The 19,346-nt window shown below is 42.5% G+C and overlaps 2 protein-coding genes across 3 annotated transcripts in view; both read right to left on the bottom strand.

Annotated features, from left to right (window-relative positions):
- Nucleotides 1-563: 563 nt before the first annotated feature.
- RNF135 (ring finger protein 135) lies at nt 564-15,815 on the bottom strand (the record flags this gene model as incomplete). Its single annotated transcript, XM_082603394.1, is given in 4 exon segments — nt 564-1,081; nt 8,380-8,542; nt 15,532-15,693; nt 15,696-15,815. Coding segments are annotated over 4 exon segments (960 nt in total). The 5' UTR covers nt 15,813-15,815.
- A 1,447-nt stretch (nt 15,816-17,262) lies between these two features.
- The window catches only part of ADAP2 (ArfGAP with dual PH domains 2), a 42,542-nt gene continuing 40,458 nt past the window's right edge, over nt 17,263-19,346 (bottom strand). For both annotated transcript variants that reach the window (XM_082603390.1, XM_082603389.1), the window contains 2 exons: nt 19,010-19,115; nt 17,263-17,945 (listed from right to left, as the gene is read on the bottom strand). In XM_082603390.1, coding sequence (XP_082459516.1) covers nt 19,033-19,115 — 83 coding nt within the window. In that variant the 3' untranslated portion in view covers nt 17,263-17,945; nt 19,010-19,032. The remainder of the gene's footprint in view (nt 17,946-19,009; nt 19,116-19,346) is intronic.

Raw genomic sequence — 19,346 nt, 5'->3', positions numbered from 1 at the left:
CAGCAAAGCTGTTACACTTACGGTTACAGATGATTACAGTGAAAGGATACAGGTTAAAACCAGCAACAGAAAAAGGCACATAGGGCAGGGGCCAAGAGAGCCCACTCACTCCTCTCTCAGTGGAGTTATGGGGACAATGTTTAATTCTCCCAGGATGACGTGTGACAACACACATGGAATACTGCCAACCAGGGAAGCACATTCAAGTTTTGGTGCCCAAGGCTTTGACTGGCAGTCGGTCATGTAGGCAGACTCACCGCCCAAGTGGCTGACCTTAGTTTCCAGCCCTTCCAGAAATCAAGCTGATACTGTGTGGCCCAAGGCCCTCAGATAAATACACTCTTATCAGGCAGGATATTCCAAGGGCTTAGATATTATCTCCCACTCAAGAGCCTGTCCTTTCTTCTGACAGACCGTGCAGGGTTTGAACAATGCAAACCTGCTGAGTTAAACATTTACTTTGCACCCCTTAACTTTGGAAGTGGGATACTTAAGTCAAGTTGACACCCTGCTTGAAGGCAGAGAGACCAGGAAATCAACATGTTTTAACACCCAGGGAATGTTTATACGTTTATTTGCCTCATAGTCAGAGAGCTTCCAGGGAATAAGCCATACAGCCAGAAGGCAGGGTGCAGAGGAAAGGCAGCAGAGACTGGGCACTCATACAGGAGCTTCACCTGATCAGCCATGGAATAGAAGGGAAGCTTTCCCTCCTCAAGATCCAGCCAGATGCCCACCACACTAGGTCTGTTTGTGCCAAGGACAGTTTCCCTGACCATGTCCCATGCAGAGAGCTGGCTAGTCCCTTTCCACTCTACATACCAGGAGTCCCTGATCCTTCCCAGGATCTGGTCATGCCTCATCCCCTGGGAAGTCACCCCAACTGCCCAGTGGCTACAACGCTGAGTGTCCACTTCCCAGTACTGCTGCCCAGAAGAGAGAGCCTGGGAACATAAGGCCTGGCAGGAGGCAAACCTCTCATGACTCCAGGATAGGGCTGTGGGCGGTGAGATACAGTGATCCTTGGACACCTCCAGGCTACAGGAGAGGCTCCCTAGGTCAAAGGTTGGATTGATGACCCCTGGGGAAAAAAACCAGAACAGGACTAGCCACCTCTGATGGTCCATGCTAAGAGGTCTTCAAATAGCAAAAAGCAGCTTTGTATCTTTGAGTGTGATAAAGTTTTACATATACTGGCATTAAAACTGGTGCATAGGGCTTCCCTGGTGGCGCAGTGGTTGAGAGTCCGCCTGCCGATGCAGGGGACACGGGTTCGTGCCCCGGTCCGGGAAGATCCCACATGCCGCGGAGCGGCTGGGCCCGTGAGCCATGGCCGCTGGGCCTGCGCGTCCGGAGCCTGTGCTCCGCAGCGGGAGAGGCCACAACAGTGAGAGGCCCGCGTACCGCAAAAAAAAAAAAAAAAAAAAAAAAAAAGCATGATAAAGGGATCACGGCATCATGCAAGGGATCATGGCACCGTGACACCCAGACTATCCATGCCCCCCAGGTCAGTGCTTTAAACTGGTATAAAGCTGGGGAACATGAGACTCATCGCAACTGCTAGTACCTATTACCTCTCAGTGTACATTGAGGTTTTTTTTTATTGAAGTATAGTTGATTTACAATGTTGTTTTAATTTCTGCTGTATAGCAAAGTGATTCAGTTGTACATATATGTACATTCTTTTTCATATTCTTTTCCATTATGGTTTATCACAGGATATTGCAGATAGTTCCCTGTGCTCTACAGGAGGACCTTGTTGTTTATCCATTCTATATGTAATAGTTTGCATCGGCTAATCCCAAACTGTACTAAAGTTTAATTGTTACCTTAAAACTACTATGTGCTTGCAATGACCATGGTTAGGTAGAATAAGGGACAGTAGGGGAACTGCCAGAGTATGGACTGTGAAGGTGAAATTGTCCCCTATTTGTACCTTGAGCTGACAGCAGCGTAAAGTGAATCCAAGAGTCACACTGAGAAGAGACAAAAGGCCCATCTAGGGTGTGGGCCATGGACACGTAGGTCACGAGAGCAGGAGAGCTGCCCTTCAAGAAGCCACGCTCAAAATCTACATGGGGGGCTTCCCTGGTGGCGCCGTGGTTGAGAGTCTGCCTGCCAATGCAGGGGACACGGGTTCGTGCCCCCGTCCGGGAAGATCCCACATGCCGCGGAGCGGCTGGGCCCGTGAGCCATGGCCGCTGAGCCTGCGCGTCCGGAGCCTGTGCTCCTCAACGGGAGAGGCCACAACAGTGAGAGGCCTGCGTACCACAAAAAAAAAAAAAAAAAAAAAAAATCTACGTGGGGTACCACTCTTCTTTCTATTGAGCTAATAGGATTTTACTTATCGTTAATCACCGTTTTAAAAATGTTTGTAAGAACTGCTAGTTACTTCTTTTATTTTTTAGCTAACACAAGTTTTTCCCCTATCAATAGAGAAAATAATTTACACTTGACTAGTTGGTTCTTAAAAATACTGAGAAAAAAGAAATGAAATTGAGTTATTTGTAGTGAGGTGGATGGACCTAGAGTCTGTCATACAGAGTGCAGTAAGTCAGAAAGAGAAAGACAAATACCGTATGCCAACACATGTATATGGAATCTAAGGAAAAAAAAAAAAAGTCATGAAGAACCTAGGGGTAAGACGGGAATAAAGACACAGACCTACTAGAGAATGGACTTGAGGATATGGGGAGGGGGAAGGGTAAGCTGTGACAAAGTGAGAGAGTGGCATGGACATATATACACTACCAAATGTAAAATAGATAGCTAGTGGGAAGCAGCTGCATAGCACAGGGAGATCAGCTCGGTGCTTTGTGACCACCTAGAGGGGTGGGATAGGGAGGGTGGGAGGGAGACGCAAGAGGGAGGAGATATGGGAACATACGTATATGTATAACTGATTCACTTTGTTATAAAGCAGAAACTGGGGCTTCCCTGGTCGCAGTGGTTGAGTCTGCCTGCCAATGCAGGGGACACGGGTTCGTGCCCCAGTCCAGGAAGATCCCACATGCTGCGGAGCGGCTAGGTCCGTGAGCCATGGCCACTGGGCCTGCTTGTCCGGAGCCTGTGCTCTGCAACGAGAGAGGCCACAGCAGTGAGAGGCCCGCATACCACAAAAAAAAAAAAAAAAAAAAACCAACTTAGAAAAAAAGAAACATGATGTACATTCATAAATATTGAGTAGCTATTAAATAAAACACTGGTAACTATTACAGAAATGAAGTATTTTGATATGTTAATCTCTCTGGGTATAAACTCAACCGTTTACCCACTGATTATGATAGGTTTCATAAAAGAACAAAAAATGATGGTTTATTAAACAATTGATTTGCCAGAAATATTTGTTATACAAACTTAATTGCTAAGAAATTTCTTTAAAACAGAATCTAAAGAATCTCATTTCTCTACTAAGAGAATAAGCTACAGGCTTTTTTTTTTTAAGTAGCCAGGATCCCTTGGATCCCTTGGGAATTTAAAATAATTTCAGGAACAAACCATTCTAAGTAGAATTGTTCTGCATAAAATTACAGTTGACACTTGAACAGCACAGGTTTGAACTGCAAAGTTCCACTTATCTTTTTCAATGAATATACAAAAATATATGTGGATCAAAAATATATGTGGATCAATAAATACACAAAAATATATGTGTAGAACGTCACGTGCAAGACTTGTATTGAAGTGGATAGCCTTTCCTTACATAAGCATAAGGTGAGTGATATTTAATATAAAATTAGTAGTGTGTTAGTTTTCTTTCTCTCCCTCTCTATCAGCCTATCATCATAGGTAACTGTTTTTTTAAAACAAAATAACAATGTTTCTAATACTGTGTTATGAATATGACTGTAATATTGTATGCCATAACAATTTTAAAATGATTAATTCATTAGTGTATAGGCTAGGCTACCACAAAGCAAGCATACTGTTGCTTCTTTGTTATCAATGCATGAATAGTTACACCTGTAAATAAATGTGAATTTCTTTTTTGCATTATCTTTTCATTTTTGATGTCTAGTGTTAGTAATATGTATAACATCCTCAGTGCTTTTTATCATATAAGATGTGTATGTAGATACTGACAGACAGATGATTCATCTCATAAACAGATGATGTAAACTTACAGTATAGATAGCTACAGTACAGTACTGTAAATGTATTTTCTCTTCCTTATGCTTTTCTTAATAAAATTTTTTTTCTGGCTTACTTTATTGTAAGAATACAGTATATAATACATAAAACATACAAAATATGTGTTACTCAACTGTTTATGTTACCTGTAAGGCTTCCAGTCAGCAGTAGGCTATTGGTAGTTAAGTTTTGGGGCAGTCAAAAGTTATAGTCAGGACTTCCCTGGTGGCACAGTGGTTAAGAATCTGCCTGCCAATGCAGGGGACACGGGTTCGAGACCTGGTCCGGGAAGATCCCACATGCCACAGAGCAACTAAGCCCATGCGCCACAACTACTGAGCCTGAGCTCTAGAGCCCGCGAGCCACAACTACTGAAGCCCGCGCACCTAGAGCCCGAGCTCCGCAACAAGAGAAGCCACCGCAATGAGAAGTCCACGCACCACAACGAAGAGTAGTCCCTACTCGACGCAACTAGAGAAAGCCCATGTACAGCAACGAAGACCCAACACAAAGATTAATTAATTAAAAATATAAATAAATAAAATAAAATAGGACTCCTATTTACAAAAAAAGAAAAAAGTTATAGTCAGATTTTTGGCCGTATAGGCGTTTGGTGCCCCTAACCCCCATGTTGTTCAAGGGTCAACTGTACTCCCCAGTAATTAAATTTGTATTACAAATAATCACCCCTGTTGTGTAAGCTGCACCAAAATGCTTATCAAAACTTTAGTGTGCATGAAAATCCCCTGCAAAGTTGTCAAAAATGCAAATCCTTAGGGCTTACTCCCAGAGATGCTAACTCAATAGTCTGGCCATGGGCCTTGGATTCTGCTCTTTTTTTTTAAGGGTGGAAAGATTTTTAATTAATATTATGAAGTTACCATATCAAAGCCACAAAAAGAACATATAAGGAAAAAAAAAAAGGCCAACAAACCTGGAGATTATCTGCATTCTTATTAGTGTTACAGAGAGTCCCAGGTCATACCTCGAGAAACACTGTGCCCTTTAGGCTGCGTGATTTCCGTGGCAGCTCATGGTGTGTTTACATAGGGTCAAAGGAAATCATTGTGATGAGGCAGTCAAATTGCTTAGCAGCTGTTAAAGTGCTGACTTGAAGAATAACTAATCTATTGTCTTAAAAACAATCTTGTGAGAACTTCAGGAAATGATGTTTCAGGAAATAGGGATATATTCAGATCTTATGTTTTAAAACTGTCCTGGACTGGTCCAAATAATCAAAATCAAAATAACCAAAATAATCAACGTTGTACTTGCTAAGGCATACTTGAATTTTCTAAGTTAAATTTTAAAAATACTTAATATGTATACTTAATTCCTCAAAAAATTAAAAATAGAATTACCATATGATCCAGTAATTCCACTTGTAGGCATATATACAAAAGAATTGAAAGCAAGGTCTCAAAGAGATGTTCATACACCCATGTTCACACACCCATGTTCACGGCAGCATTATTCACAGTAGCCAAGGGGTGGAAGCAACCCAAATGTCCATCAATGGATGGATGGATGGATGGATGGATGGGTAAACAAAATGTGGTATATATATGTGTACAATACAATGGAATATTATTCGGCCCTTAAAAGGATGGAAATTCTGACACAGTCAACAATATGGATGAAACTTGGATCCAACAATATGGATGCTAAGTGAAATAAGCCAGTCACAAAAAGATAAACACTTCACGATTCCACTTATATAAGCTATTTGGAGTAATCAAACTCATAGAAACAGACAGTGGAATGGCGGTTGCTAGGTGCTGGGGAAGGAGGGTATGGGGAGTTACTGTTTAATGGGTATAGAGTTTCAGTTTTGCAAGATGAAAACGTTCTGGAACTTGGTTGCACACAATATGAATATACTTAACACTATTCAACTATAAACTTAAAAATGGTTAAGATGGTGCATTTGTTATATGTATTTTACCACAATTAAAAATAAAAATTAAAAATGCACACTTAAATAATCATAGAAAGTTGTAATTTTTTCCCAAGATATCATGTTTCTCCAGTTAAATATGGAGAAACATTTCAACCAGAGCAACACCATTAAATATTATAAATGTTATAAAACATTTACATTATTATTTAAAATTCACTAGGACACACGCTAGGATAAATTTCAAATGGGTGAAAGATTTATATGTGAAACCAAAGATTTAATATAAAAATGTACATACACACACACACACACACCCCACTTGAGGTGGTGAAGTTTTCTAACTAAAATTTAAAATCTAGAAGCCACAAAAGAAAACACTGATAAAATGTACTACTTGAAAATATAAAAATGTCTATATGACATTCTAAAACCCACACTAAACAGAATCAAAAGATAAATGACAAATTGGGGAACAAAATCTGCAATTCATATCACAGACAAAAGGCTAATCTCCCTAATTTATAATGAGTTCCTAAAAATCAAATTTTTAAAGGACCAACAACACAAGATATAAACAGACAATTCATGGAGAAATGCAAATTAAAAGTACAGTACACAAATATATCACTGTTTTTAAACCCATTGGATTGGCAAAAAAAATACAAAAGTTTGACAGCACATTGTGTTGGCAGGCTTGGGGGATAAACATTTCTTCTGTAAGAGTGTCAACTGATATAACCTAACTGGAGAGCAGTTTGTCAACGTTATCAAAATTGCAAAATTTACTCTATGACCCAGCAATCCTTACTGGTAATTTAACCTACAATTATATCTGCACTCATATAAAATGATGTATATACAGTAACTGACTTCAGCATTGTTTGCAATTATAAATAATTGGGAATAATCATGCATCCATCAGTAAAGAGTTGAGTAAATAATGTTGGCATATCCATAAATTGGAATATTATGCAGCTTTAAAGAGAAAATGCTTGTACTGATTTGTAAAGGTATCAAGATATATTAAGTAAGAAAGAAAAGCAAAATGCAGAACAGTGTATATAGTATGCTAACTTTTGTGTAAAAAAAAAGATTGGGGGAGATAAAAATATAAATTTGTGTTTGCTTGTACTTACAAAAGTAAATTCTGAATGGACACTTAAGAAAACTAGTAAAGGTGGTTAACTGGGGGAATAAGAGGAATTGGACGAGGGTAGGAACACAACACTTCTGTTGTGTCTTTTTATATTTTTTGATTTTTGAATTAAAAATTTTAAATTTAATCCTCAAGTTTAAAGCTCGATTTTAGATTTTAAATTAGGAACCCATACTAAATTTAGGAGCACACAGGAGCTAAGAGGGCACTTTATTTCTCAGATCGTTTTTGGAACAATTAATAAACTGTACTCTAACTGGTTTCCTAAAGAAAGCTTTCCCAAGGAATCATGCTTCTCCACTTAAATAAAAAAATTTTTAAGCAGAGCAAGATGATTTAAATATCTAAAAGCTCTAAGAGATACGTCTCTAAAGCATACAAGGCCTGCTGTGGCCGAGTCAGGAGACAGAGGCAAGGGAGACCAGAGCACTTGTCTAAGGGGCAGGTGTGAGTTGTTTTTCAATCCTGAGCCAGGAACAACAACGAACCTAAAAGTCAGGACAGAAAGGTTGTTTTCTACGTTGTTACCCTTTATTATTATTATTATTATTTTTTTTTTTTTTTTTTTTTTTTTGCTGTACGCGGGCCTCTCACTGTTGTGGCCTCTCCCGTTGCGGAGCACAGGCTCCGGACGCACAGGCTCAGCGGCCATGGCTCACGGGCCCAGCCGCTCCGCGGCATATGGGATCCTCCCAGACCGGGGCACAAACCCGTATCCCCTGCATCGGCAGGCGGACTCTCAACCACTGCGCCACCAGGGAGGCCCACCCTTTATTATTAAACACACTGGCCAGAGATTACAGTTGAGTAGAATTTATAAAGAACTATATACAAAGTTGCATGCTTCATTAATAAGGACATTTACTAGTGAAAAAGAAAAAGCCGCCTATTTCTGAATCTCCTCAGGTAGATAACACAGATGCACGGTGAGCTAGCAAAATCAGGTTTAGGTTCTGGATTTATAGGTCTTCGAAAACGAGTTTCTATCTATTAAGGGCCTGTGATGCATCACACCTCCAGTCAGGTCCAAAAACACATCCAGTCACAAAAATAGCTCAGCCCACTCCTTCCTCATTCACACCACAGGGATAACACAGCTGGGCTCTCAGATCCTGTCCCCAAAAAACAAAGCCACAGAACGCTGCCCCAACTTCCATAATTAAACCTCCTCTACCAAATAAAATCAACTCACCCTGCATTTGTTCTTCAAGGGCCTCTTTCCACATGAAGTTTTCTTGTAATTTTTCCTGGATCTCTTCTAGGTCATGGAGAATGTCTCTCATTTTCCCCTCAGGTGTGTTGGAAGTCACTAGTTTTGGAGAAGCCAAGGAAAGGTCCACCCCAGCTGACAAAGCCTATTGATGAATCACTTTAAAAAAAAAAAGAAGGAGAAGGAGAAGAAGAAGAAGAAGAAAAGGAAGGAAGGAAGAAGGAAAAAAGAAAATCTCCTAAGGAATGCATCAAATATATTCCAGTTCTACCAACCATCTACAATTTTCTACTTACCTTCTAACAGGTTTTTCAAAACATAGTTAGGCCCTCAAAATATGCGCCTTGAAAACAATCTGGAATAATACATAGTATGGCAAAAATATTACAGAATGGCGATTTCTTGGTGATGGGATTATGGATGATTTTCATTTGTTTTTTCAACTGTTATGTATTTTCTAGTATTTTGTACAACAGATATGGAGTTCTTAGCTCATACCCCCAAAAAGTTTGAAAATTTTAGGCCCATCTTATAGGGGCTTTACAAAATAAAAAATACAGATAGTCACTAAGATAAGCTACAGAGGCTGAAATAATCTTCCCCAGACTGCTATCATAACTCTTCCTAAGGGCCAAGACAAACATGTTGCCTGCATACAGGCCCTGCTCTCTGGGGCCTCCAACACATACTCCCTGATTTTCTTTAACTTCAGGTCCTGTTAGTCCCCAACACAGCCTCCCATCTGCTCACCACCTTCCCAACTTCAGCACCTGACTTTCCTTCCCACTTTGCAAAATCCATTTCCCATTCTTTTTGCCAATCATAACAGGAGTAGGTACCACCTGTTGAATATTTTCCACTGCTCACCTCTAATTTGCCTAACAACTTTCCAAGATCGGTTTATTATCCCCATTTTACAAAAGAGGGAGTTCATGAAGGTTAACTATATTGTCATAGCTAATTTGATTGTCCCACATTTTCACATTGCTCAAGCACTTTTTTAAGCAAGATATTTAAAAAAAAAATCTCCACATTAAACCAATGAGATGCAGGCCATGGATCATTTTTTGTTTGTTTTACAGATAGAAATCTGAGACTCAGAAAGATGAAATGACTTGTCCAAGGTCATAATACTAGTGAGTGGCAATGTCAGGACTGATGGACAGACTCTCAGATCTTCTACCCCAACACACTGCATCCCTGAGGACCCATTTATTCACTCACTCAAATACACTGGGTGTTTGTTGAGCACTTACTATGTGCCAAGCACTGTGTTAGGCCTGGGGATACAAGAGTGAACAAAAGAACAAAAGCCATCAAGGTCGCTGCCCTCATAGAGCTTAGAGTCCAGTGCAAGGGAAGTGGGATGAAAGACATTAATAAATTATGGTGCCAGTCATTATCAAGTCACAACTGTAACAACTGCTACAAATGAAAGGTACATGGAATCATACGTAAGAGCCTCTAATAAGGGGATTTGACTTGTTCAAGGAAATCAGTGAAGGCTTCTCCCAGGAAGTGATAATCTAGCTGAGGTCTGAAGGATGAGCAGGCACTACCTACATGACAGAGTAAAAAAGAAGAACATTCCATGGTGTGGGCCCTGTGATGGGAAGAAGTGTGACACTCTGGAAGGAACAGATCAGAGCAATTAAAAGGCTTTGGTAGAAATCCAGGCAAGAAATAGTCATAGGATTGGATTAGAGTCGTCTTTAAGGAGCTCAAGAATAGTAAATAGGGGGCTTCCCTGGTGACACTGCGGTTAAGAATCCGCCTGCCAATGCAGGGGACACGGGTTCGAGCCCTGGTCCAGGAAGATCTGACATGTCACAGAGCAACTAAGCCCGTGCGCCACAACTACTGAGCCTGCACTGTAGAGCCCGTGTGCCACAACTACTGAAGCCCGCGCACCTAGAGCCCATGCTCCGCAACAAGAGAAGCCACCGCAATGAGAAGCCGGCGCACCGCAACAAAGGGCAGCCCCCGCTCTCAGCAACTAGAGAAAACCCGTGTGCAGCAGCGAAGACCCAATGCAGCCAAAAATTAAATAAATGAATAAATAAATAAATTTATTTTTTTTTAAAAAGAATAGTAAATAGATTCAAGAGATGTTTAGGCAGATGATGGAAGAGGTGACATGATTTCCAGGTTTCTGGCTTGTGCACTTGGAAGGGCTACAGGGTCAGTTGCTGAGACGGGGTATCCCAGAGGAGAAACAGTGCAGGACGGGTTAAGTGAGATGTGTCTTTGAGATGCTAAGAGGGGAAGATGAGAAGGAAGACACCAGACCAGAACTCAGAGAAGGGTCCTGGCTGAAGCTATATTTGTGCACAGAGGTGGCAGTTAAAGCCACAGGAATGGGGAAGACCATGTAGGGGGAACAGACAGCGACCTACAACTCAGCCTTGAAGAATCCCAGCATTTCATTGCTTAGCAGCAGAGAGTAAACCTGCAAAACAGACTGAAAAGGAGCAGCTGGAGAGAAATGGGGAAAGGCTGGAAGACTCGTGTCCCAGAGCTAAGGGAAAAGAAAGCTTCAAGAATGAAGTTGTGAAAAGAAGCAGACTCACAGATATAGAAAATAAATTAGTGGTTACCAGTGGGTAGAGGGGAGGGAGGGGCAATATAGGGATAGTGCAGTGGGAGGAACAAACTGTTGGGTGTAAGATAGGCTACAAGGATATACTGTACATACAGGAAATATAACCAGTATTTTCTAATAACTGTAAATGGACCGTAACCTTTCAAAATTATACAAAAATTTTTAAAAATTAAAAAAAAAAAAGAATGAAGTTGTGGTTGACTGTGTCAAAGGCTGCTGAAAGGCCAATGAGGATAAAAGCTAGAACGTCTACAGGATTTGCGTAGAGGTCACGGGTGATCTTAGAGCTGGTTAGGTGGAGTGATAAGGATAGAACCTAGCCCACTTGAAGCCTTCTTACCTCACCTCAGGCATTCCAAACTCCCGATCATCCATGTTTGGTAGTGAAGAGCATGGTGGTAAAAGACTGGGACTTAGCGCATCCTTCAACTGCAAACAGATTCAGGTTGCTCCCTAGCTGTCCCAGGGAGCTGTCCCTAGCCCCACCTCCTGGCACATCCTTTCTTCTCCCAGATGAGCCTACCACAGCCAGGATGCTCATTTCATTGTCTGGTTCAGATTCTGGGAGATGTCTCTGACTCTGAAGGCTCCTGACAATACCTATAAGCCGTTCCACCAGCTCTGCGAGCCCCCAGCCAACTTCTGTGCTGCTCTTCTGTGCCACCACCTTTAAAAGAGCAAAGCAGAACACAAAGCTGGACCCAGGAACCACTTCTAGACAGAGGGAGCTGTAAACATTGGATAAAGGAGGCAGGCAAGGAAGTGACAAAAATGTCTAGAGGGCAAGGAGGTAAGCTCCCTGGACCTTTGGCATGCCCACTTCCCCCTACTGGTGGTCCAGTGGCCATAACAGAGAACCAGAGTTCATCCATAGGATGGGGGAGGTTGGGGGGTGAGGCATAAAGGGAAGCCTAGGGGTCATTTTGAACAAGGGAAGTCAGAGATGAAATAGGGTGAGAGCCTGGAGATTTGGCAGCACTGGTGGCCGCTGATGAGGTGAGTGGAAGGCATTTGGCTCGGGTTTCAGCTCCACTCTCAACTCTGACTGACTTGTCCTGTCCTGTGTCTTCATCACTCCTTTCATAGATAAAAGCGACCATCCCTCCTTCTCTTCAACAGTGAAGAGGCTCGACTATGAAAAGATCTTGGAGACTTTAAAGTGATGTGCAGATGCAAACTCTTTTTGTTTGTTTATTGACATCCTTCACATTTAAAGAAACATTCAGATGAGAATGCTAAACCACTCCACTTCCGGAGCTTCATCTGCTCAGCTGCCTGGCTGGGAATGGGAGGAAGTTTTACAGCCAACACATTCTGGCAACACCCTCAAGACCTGGTCACGGTCATCTGAGGCAGGCAGGGCCCAGACTTCAATGGAGAAATTTGCATTACCTCCAAAAGAGGTCCTACGGAGAGCCACAGAAATACAAGATGTTCATCATCTTACTCTAAATAAACCAGAGTTTTTAGAACTTTGGAGGAAACTTTTTCACTTTTTAAATTATGCTGGAACCTCAAAAACTGGAACCAGTTTTTCATCTCTAAGAAGCACTGACGTCCCTCAAAATAGCATGTGTTTTGGAAGCCATATGCAGACTATTTTATAGAGGAGGTGGCTGACCACGGGTAACGTTGTTTGCTCTTAAATTTCCAGGTCTCACTCTTAAATATTCAGGCAGCTGGAATTCTGGAATGGAGCCCTTATCTAGACACCTGTACAAATTAAAAACTTTAAAAAATAAGTGTGTTGCTTTTTCCATCCATACACTCACTGTGGTGAATTTAGAAAATGCAGAGAATGCGAAAAGAAGAAATGTTTAAATTATCCGATATCCTACCATCCATAGGCAATCGTTTTAATTTAAAAGCCAATGGAAAGTATATTCAGTCACTATAAGCTATACTAACAAAGAGTTTTAAGGACCTGAGGAATAATGCTGTATGTATGTATGTATTTATTTATTTATTGGCTGCACCACTTGGTTTATAGGATCTCAGTTCCCCGACCAGGGATTGAACCCGGGCCACAGCAGTGAAAGCGCCCAGTCCTAACCACTAGACCACCAGGGAACTCCCAATGCTGTACTTATAACCAAAAAGAAGAGAACAGCTTTATTCATAATTGCAAAAAAAAAAAAAAGGGAAATAACCAATATGTCCATCAAAAGATGAATAGAGGGCTTCCCTGGTGGTGCAGTGGTTGAGAATCCACCTGCCAACACAGGGGACACAGGTTCGTGCCCTGGTCCGGGAAGATCCCACATGCCGTGGAGCAAGTAAGCCCGTACACCACAACTACTGAGCCTGCACTCTAGAGCCCGTGAGCCACAACTGTTGAGCCCATGTGCCACAACTACTGAAGCCTTCGCGCCTAGAGCCTGTGCTCCGCAACGAGAGAAGCAACCACAATGAGAAGCTCATGCACCACAACTAGAGAAAGCCTGTGAGCAGCAACAAAGACCCAACGCAGCCAAAAATAAATAAATTTAAATAAATTTTAAAAAAGGTGAATAGATAAACTGTGGGACATCTACGCAATGGAATATTATTTGACAATAAAAAGAAATGAGCTATCAAGCCACAAACCTTAATTTTGTTTAATGAAAGAAGCTAGCCTGAAAAAGCTAGATACTGTATGATTCCAAAGACACGACATTCTAGAAAGCGCAAAACTAAAGAGATAGCAAAAAGTCAGTGGTTGCCAGGGGTTGGGGAGAGGGAGGGGGTACAAAGAGGTAGAGTGCAGGGGATTTTCAAGGCATAAAACTGTTACTACAGATACATGACTTCATGCATTTGTCAAAATCCATAGACCGGTACAACACAGAGAGTGAACTCTGATGTAAACTGTAGATTTTGGTTAATAATGACGTATCAATATTGGTTCATAAATTGTAACAAGTGTCCCAAACTAATGCAAGATATTAATAATAAGGGTAACGGTGAGGGGTATATGGGAATTTTCTGTACTTTCTGCTCAATTTTCTATAAGCCTAGAACCGCTCTCAAAAATAAAGTCTATTAATTTTTTAAAAAAAGAGGAGTGGATAGCTCCAAGCTCTTTTACCCTCCACCAACCCCGCCTCCCCAACACACACACACACACACACACACACACACACAGAGAGAGAGAAACGTCGCAAGACGAGCAGAAACTGTCACAACCAACTTTGTCAGAACTCTGGCAGACACTGACTCAAAAAAGCACAACCTGGCAGTAGGAAAGCTTTGTGGCATTTTGACTTGCCCTCGCCCCATTTCCTTCCTGGCTCAGTGACGGTACTGAAAATTCCCAGCGTGAAACTCTGGTCCTGGTTCCCAACGGAACAGAGTAGATCTGATTCACAAACCAGTGTGTCTGTCTGTTCTAATCTGGCAGGGGGCTGCCTGAAGGAATGACACAGGGTGCTCATCTTCGTTTCACCTAACCCAGAGCTCAGACCAGAAAGGTGGTGAGTATTGCTCAGAAGTTCTGCAAACGGAGTTAACCTTGCAGGTGTCTGGGGCAAAAGACTGTGGTGGAAACAGACAATAACCTAAGTCCCAGAAGCAAATAGACCAAAGTCCCAGGAGCAAAAGTTGGGGAAAATTGGAATCCTACTTTGTTAATGGGAATGCAAAGTATTGTTGTTGCTGTGGAATGCAGTTTGGCTGTTCCTCAATAAGTTAAACACAGAATTACCATATGATCCAACAATTCTACTCCTACCCAAAATAACTGAAAATAGAAACTCGGATACTTGTACATCAACGTTCACTGCAACATTACTTGCCATAACCCAAAGGTGGAAACAATCCAAATATCCATCGATGTTTGAATGGATTCAAAAAAAAAAAAAAGTGGTATAATCATACAAGGGAATTATGATTTAGCCACAGAAAGGAATAAAGTTCGGATACATGCTACAACATGAATGAATCTTGAAAACATTATAGCAAGTGAAAGAAGCCAAAGCCAGAAACAAAGTGACAAATATTGTATGATTCCACTTCTATGAAATATCTAGAGTAGGCAAAGTCACAGAGACAGAAAGTAGAATAGAGGTTATCAGGGGCTGGAGGGCAGGGGAGGGAGAAATTATTGCTTCATGGGTACAAAGCTTGTTGGTGGTGATGAAAAACTTTTGGAACTAGATAGTGGTGATGGCTGCACAGCACTGTAAATATAACGCCACTGAATTGTACATTTTAAAATGGTTAATGGCAAATTTTATGTTATATCATGTAAACATATTTTAGCACAATTAAAAATTGTCAGAGAGACACAGTGGGTGCAGAAAGACTGGAAATAAGTGGAAAGAGGCCAGGGTGGATAGCGCCTAGGTTGATAGGATTGCTGATTTTGATTTTTTTTTTTTCTGCTTCTTCATATTTTTCTGAACTTTCCAAAGAACGGGTTCTACGTTCAGACTGAGAAAAGTAACGTGAAAATACAATCAGGAGGAGAGGAAGCGCCGTGGGGATAATGGGAGGCAGTCGGCACGCGCGGGCGGATGGAGGTCAGAGGGCAGTCTCTGGTCCCGCCTTCCTACCGGCAGCTGCGCGGTGCGGCGCGGGGGCCCGGGCGCTGGGTTCGGGCCCTCCAGCTGGCGCGCCTCCCGACTGTACTTGTCCTCCAGGTCCTGCAGCATCGTGTTCTTCCGCAGCTGCAGCGGCCGCTCGGCGACCTCGCGGCAGGTGGGGCAGGACCCGTGGGGCCCCACAGACCCATCAGGCAGTTGTGACAAAAGCTGTGGCCGCAGGGCAGCGTGGCGGGCCGGGCCAGCAGCTCGTGACAGATGATGCAGCCCAGGTCGTCCTCGGCCTGCCACATGGGGACGGCCGGACAGGCGTCCAGACCCGCCCTCAACCCCAGACCGCCGCCGCTCCGCCCACCCCCGGGGGTCGACACGCGGAAGTCAGGGCTACGCCGGGGGCTGTCAGCCCTGCGGCTACGTCTCCTCCTGCTCCTCCCTCGCCCTCCCTGTCCCCTCCTCCTTCGCTGCAGCTTGGGTCCACCTTTGTCTCCTTTTTTCCAGTCCTTTTGCAAGCTGATTTATGCGCTGGGAAATATGCTCGCCCCAGGTCGTTAGAAACCCGCTGATGTCCCAAAGATTTTCTTTAGGTTGATGTCCCCCACTCCCATCAAAGTGCAACCCGGGGACTTCCCTGGCGGTCCAGTGGTTGGGACCCCCGCTAACACTGCAGGGGGCGCGGGTTCGACCCCTGGTCGGGGAACTAAGATCACACATGCCCCCCGGTGTGGCCAAAAGAGATGATAGATAGATAGATAGGTAGGTAGATAGATAATAGATAGATAATAGATTAGATTAGGTAATAGATAGGTAGATAGATAATAGATAGGTAGATAATAGATTAGATAGATTAGATAATAGATAGATAGGTTGATAATAGATTAGATAGATAATAGGTAGGTAGATAGATTAGATAGATAGATTAGATAGATAATAGATAGATTAGATTGATAGATAATAGATTAGATAGATGATAGAGTGATAGATTAAATAGATTGGATAGATAGGTAGATAATAGGTAGATGATAGATAATAGATAAGATAGATAAATAGATTAGATAGATAGATTAAATAGATTAGATAGATTAGATAGATAGATAGATACCCCAACAACTCTTGGGAGGAGGAAAAGGAGCAGATTCGATTTAAGATCTCTTTTCTGAGAATGCGCCCACTAGGTGTCATCCAACCACTCCAACAAGTAGTGAGGGGTTGAAGAATACTCGGTGCAGAAAGCTGTGAAGCTCTTTAAAAATACCGATGTTGGGCTTCCCTGGTGGCGCAGTGGTTGAGAGTTCCCCTGCCGATGTAGGGGACACGGGTTCGTGCCCCGGTCTGGGAGGATTCCATATGCCGCGGAGCGGCTGGGCCCGTGCGTCCGGAGCCTGTGCTCCGCAATGGGAGAGGCCACAACAGTGAGAGGCCCAACTACCGCAAAGATGTTGTTCAGCCTCCACTCCCAGACAGTCTGATTTCATTGTCTGCGGTGGAGCCCCGGAGGGGTATTTTTAAAAACCTCCCCCAGATGATTCTAACGTGCAGCCAAAGTTGAGTGACCCCTAGACTTTTAAAATCGCTATTACAATGCAGAATTAAGCCACTGTTTCCTTACTGCTGCTGACTGAAAGCACATTACCCGATAGATTTCAGGACAAAAATACTAAAGTGTGTTTTCTTTTTTTCCTTATAATTTAATTTTTAAAATTTTTAATTCATTTATTTGTTTACTTATTGTCTGCATTGGGTCTTCGTTGCTGCGCCTGGGCTTTCTCTAGTTGCAGCGAGTAGGGGCTGCTCTGGGCTTCTCATTGCAGTGGCTTCTCTTGTGGAACATGGGGTTCTAGCTGCGCAGGCTTCAGTAGTTATGGCACGCGGGCTCAATAGTTGTGGCTCTTGGGCTCTAGAGTGCAGGCTTAGTAGTTGTGGCACTCGGGCTTAGTTGCTCCATGGCATGTGGGATCTTCCCGGACCAGGGCTTGAACCCATGTCCCCTGCATTGGCAGGCGGATTCTTAACCACTATACCACCAGGAAAGTCCCAAAGTGTGTTTTCTTCAGGTAACAGGCCTGGCCCTGGTGGGGCTTGCTCTCTTTCTCCTCTCTTATTCCAGTCCCAAGTGCATTACAAATAGAAAATGTAAGAGCTGGAAGAGCAAAGTCCCCAAGAGACAAAGGAACTTACAGGCTTACACAGCAATAACTGAATGGCAGAGAACAGGGCCTGTATCTCCGTGATCTGTTGAAATGAACTAAAAGTCTTATATTTTATTTTACCCCATATTGCCTGGTGTCAAAGTAGGTACCAGATAATACAAATTTGTGTCTATTTCCAATACTGGAAATGACAGGAAGTAGTCCTTAGCGCTGCTCATCCAAGTTTCCAGCTCTTTCCCCATCTAGGCACTTGGTAGGATTGGTACTTCTCTGACACTCCTGAAACACATAGAAGTAATACTTCAACTTCACATCAGCTTAAAAAGCTAGTTAAGTCATTGCATCTTTTTCTGCCAACTGCCTTAACTATAGAGATGAAATCGTAATTTGGTGGCCCCTGCCGGCCCACACTAGGACATGCAATAAAGAAGAGAAATAAACCTGAGACATGTTTAAGTTACTGAGATTTAGTGGGTGCTTGTTTCTTAGCAACTTCCAAGTATACAATACAGTATTGTTAACTACAGTCATCATGTTTTACATTAGCTCCCCAGAATTTATTCATTTTATAACTGGAAGTTTTTACCCTTTGACTAACATCTCCCCATATCCCCTATCCCCAGCCCATGGCTACCACCATTCTACCCTCTATTTCTATGAGCTCAACTTTTTTAGATTCCACACGTAAGTGAGATCATACAGTATTTGTCTTCCTCTGTCTGACTTACTTCCCTTAGCATAATGCCCTCAAGCTCCATCCATGTTGTCACAAAAGGTAGGATTTTCCTCTTCTTTTTCTTTTTTTTTTTGGCAGAATAACATTCATATATATATATATACACACACACACACATACACAAGTATATAGGTCTTCTGCCCATTTTTAAATTGGATTATTTGTGGGAGGTTTTGCTATTGAGTTATATGAGTGATGAACATTACTTAACACTAGAATTAGACAAGGTTCAACAATAAATTCTATTTCTATTTTTTTAATAAACGTTAATGCTGAAAAACCTTGTTCACATATATAAATAGATGACAAAATGCCACACATTTTTTTTTTTTTTCGGTACGCGGGCTTCTCACCATTGTGGCCTCTCCCGTTGCGGAGCACAGGCTCCGGACACGCAGGCTCAGCGGCCATGGCTCACGGGCCCAGCCGCTCCGCGGCATGTGGGATCCTCCTGGACCGGGGCACGAACCCGCGTCCCCTGCATCGGCAGGCGGACTCTCAACCACTGCGCCACCAGGGAAGCCCTGCCACACATTTTATTGAACACTTTCTGAGATATAGTCAGCCCTCCGTGTCAGCAGGTTCCATATCCATAAATTCAACCTACCTTGCATGGAATGCCATTTCATATCAGGAAGTTGTGCATCCAAGGATTTTGTTATCCACAGGGGTCCTGGAACTCATCCCATGAGGATACTGAGGAATGACTGTATCTATATATGCAAAAAAAATTAACAGTGATCCATCACCAGAAATTATTTTTAATAATCTCTCAGCTGACAACTTGATTAGATTTTTGTTGAAAGCAGAGAATTTGAAACCACCTGTGTTGCAAAAGTCATTAGAATTATCCACTTTCTTATTTTCTGGGAGGTAGGCTAAAAAGACTTTACCAAGGTTTATCAAACTACTATCAATTATACCAGTTACTCTTACTTAGAGGC

This window comes from Mesoplodon mirus (assembly GCF_964341445.2).
Source record: "Mesoplodon mirus genome assembly, chromosome: 18".
Classification (NCBI taxonomy): Eukaryota; Metazoa; Chordata; class Mammalia; order Artiodactyla; family Ziphiidae; genus Mesoplodon; species Mesoplodon mirus.
Note: the sequence above shows the minus strand (reverse complement) of the source record. Positions and strands in the feature narration are given on the sequence as shown.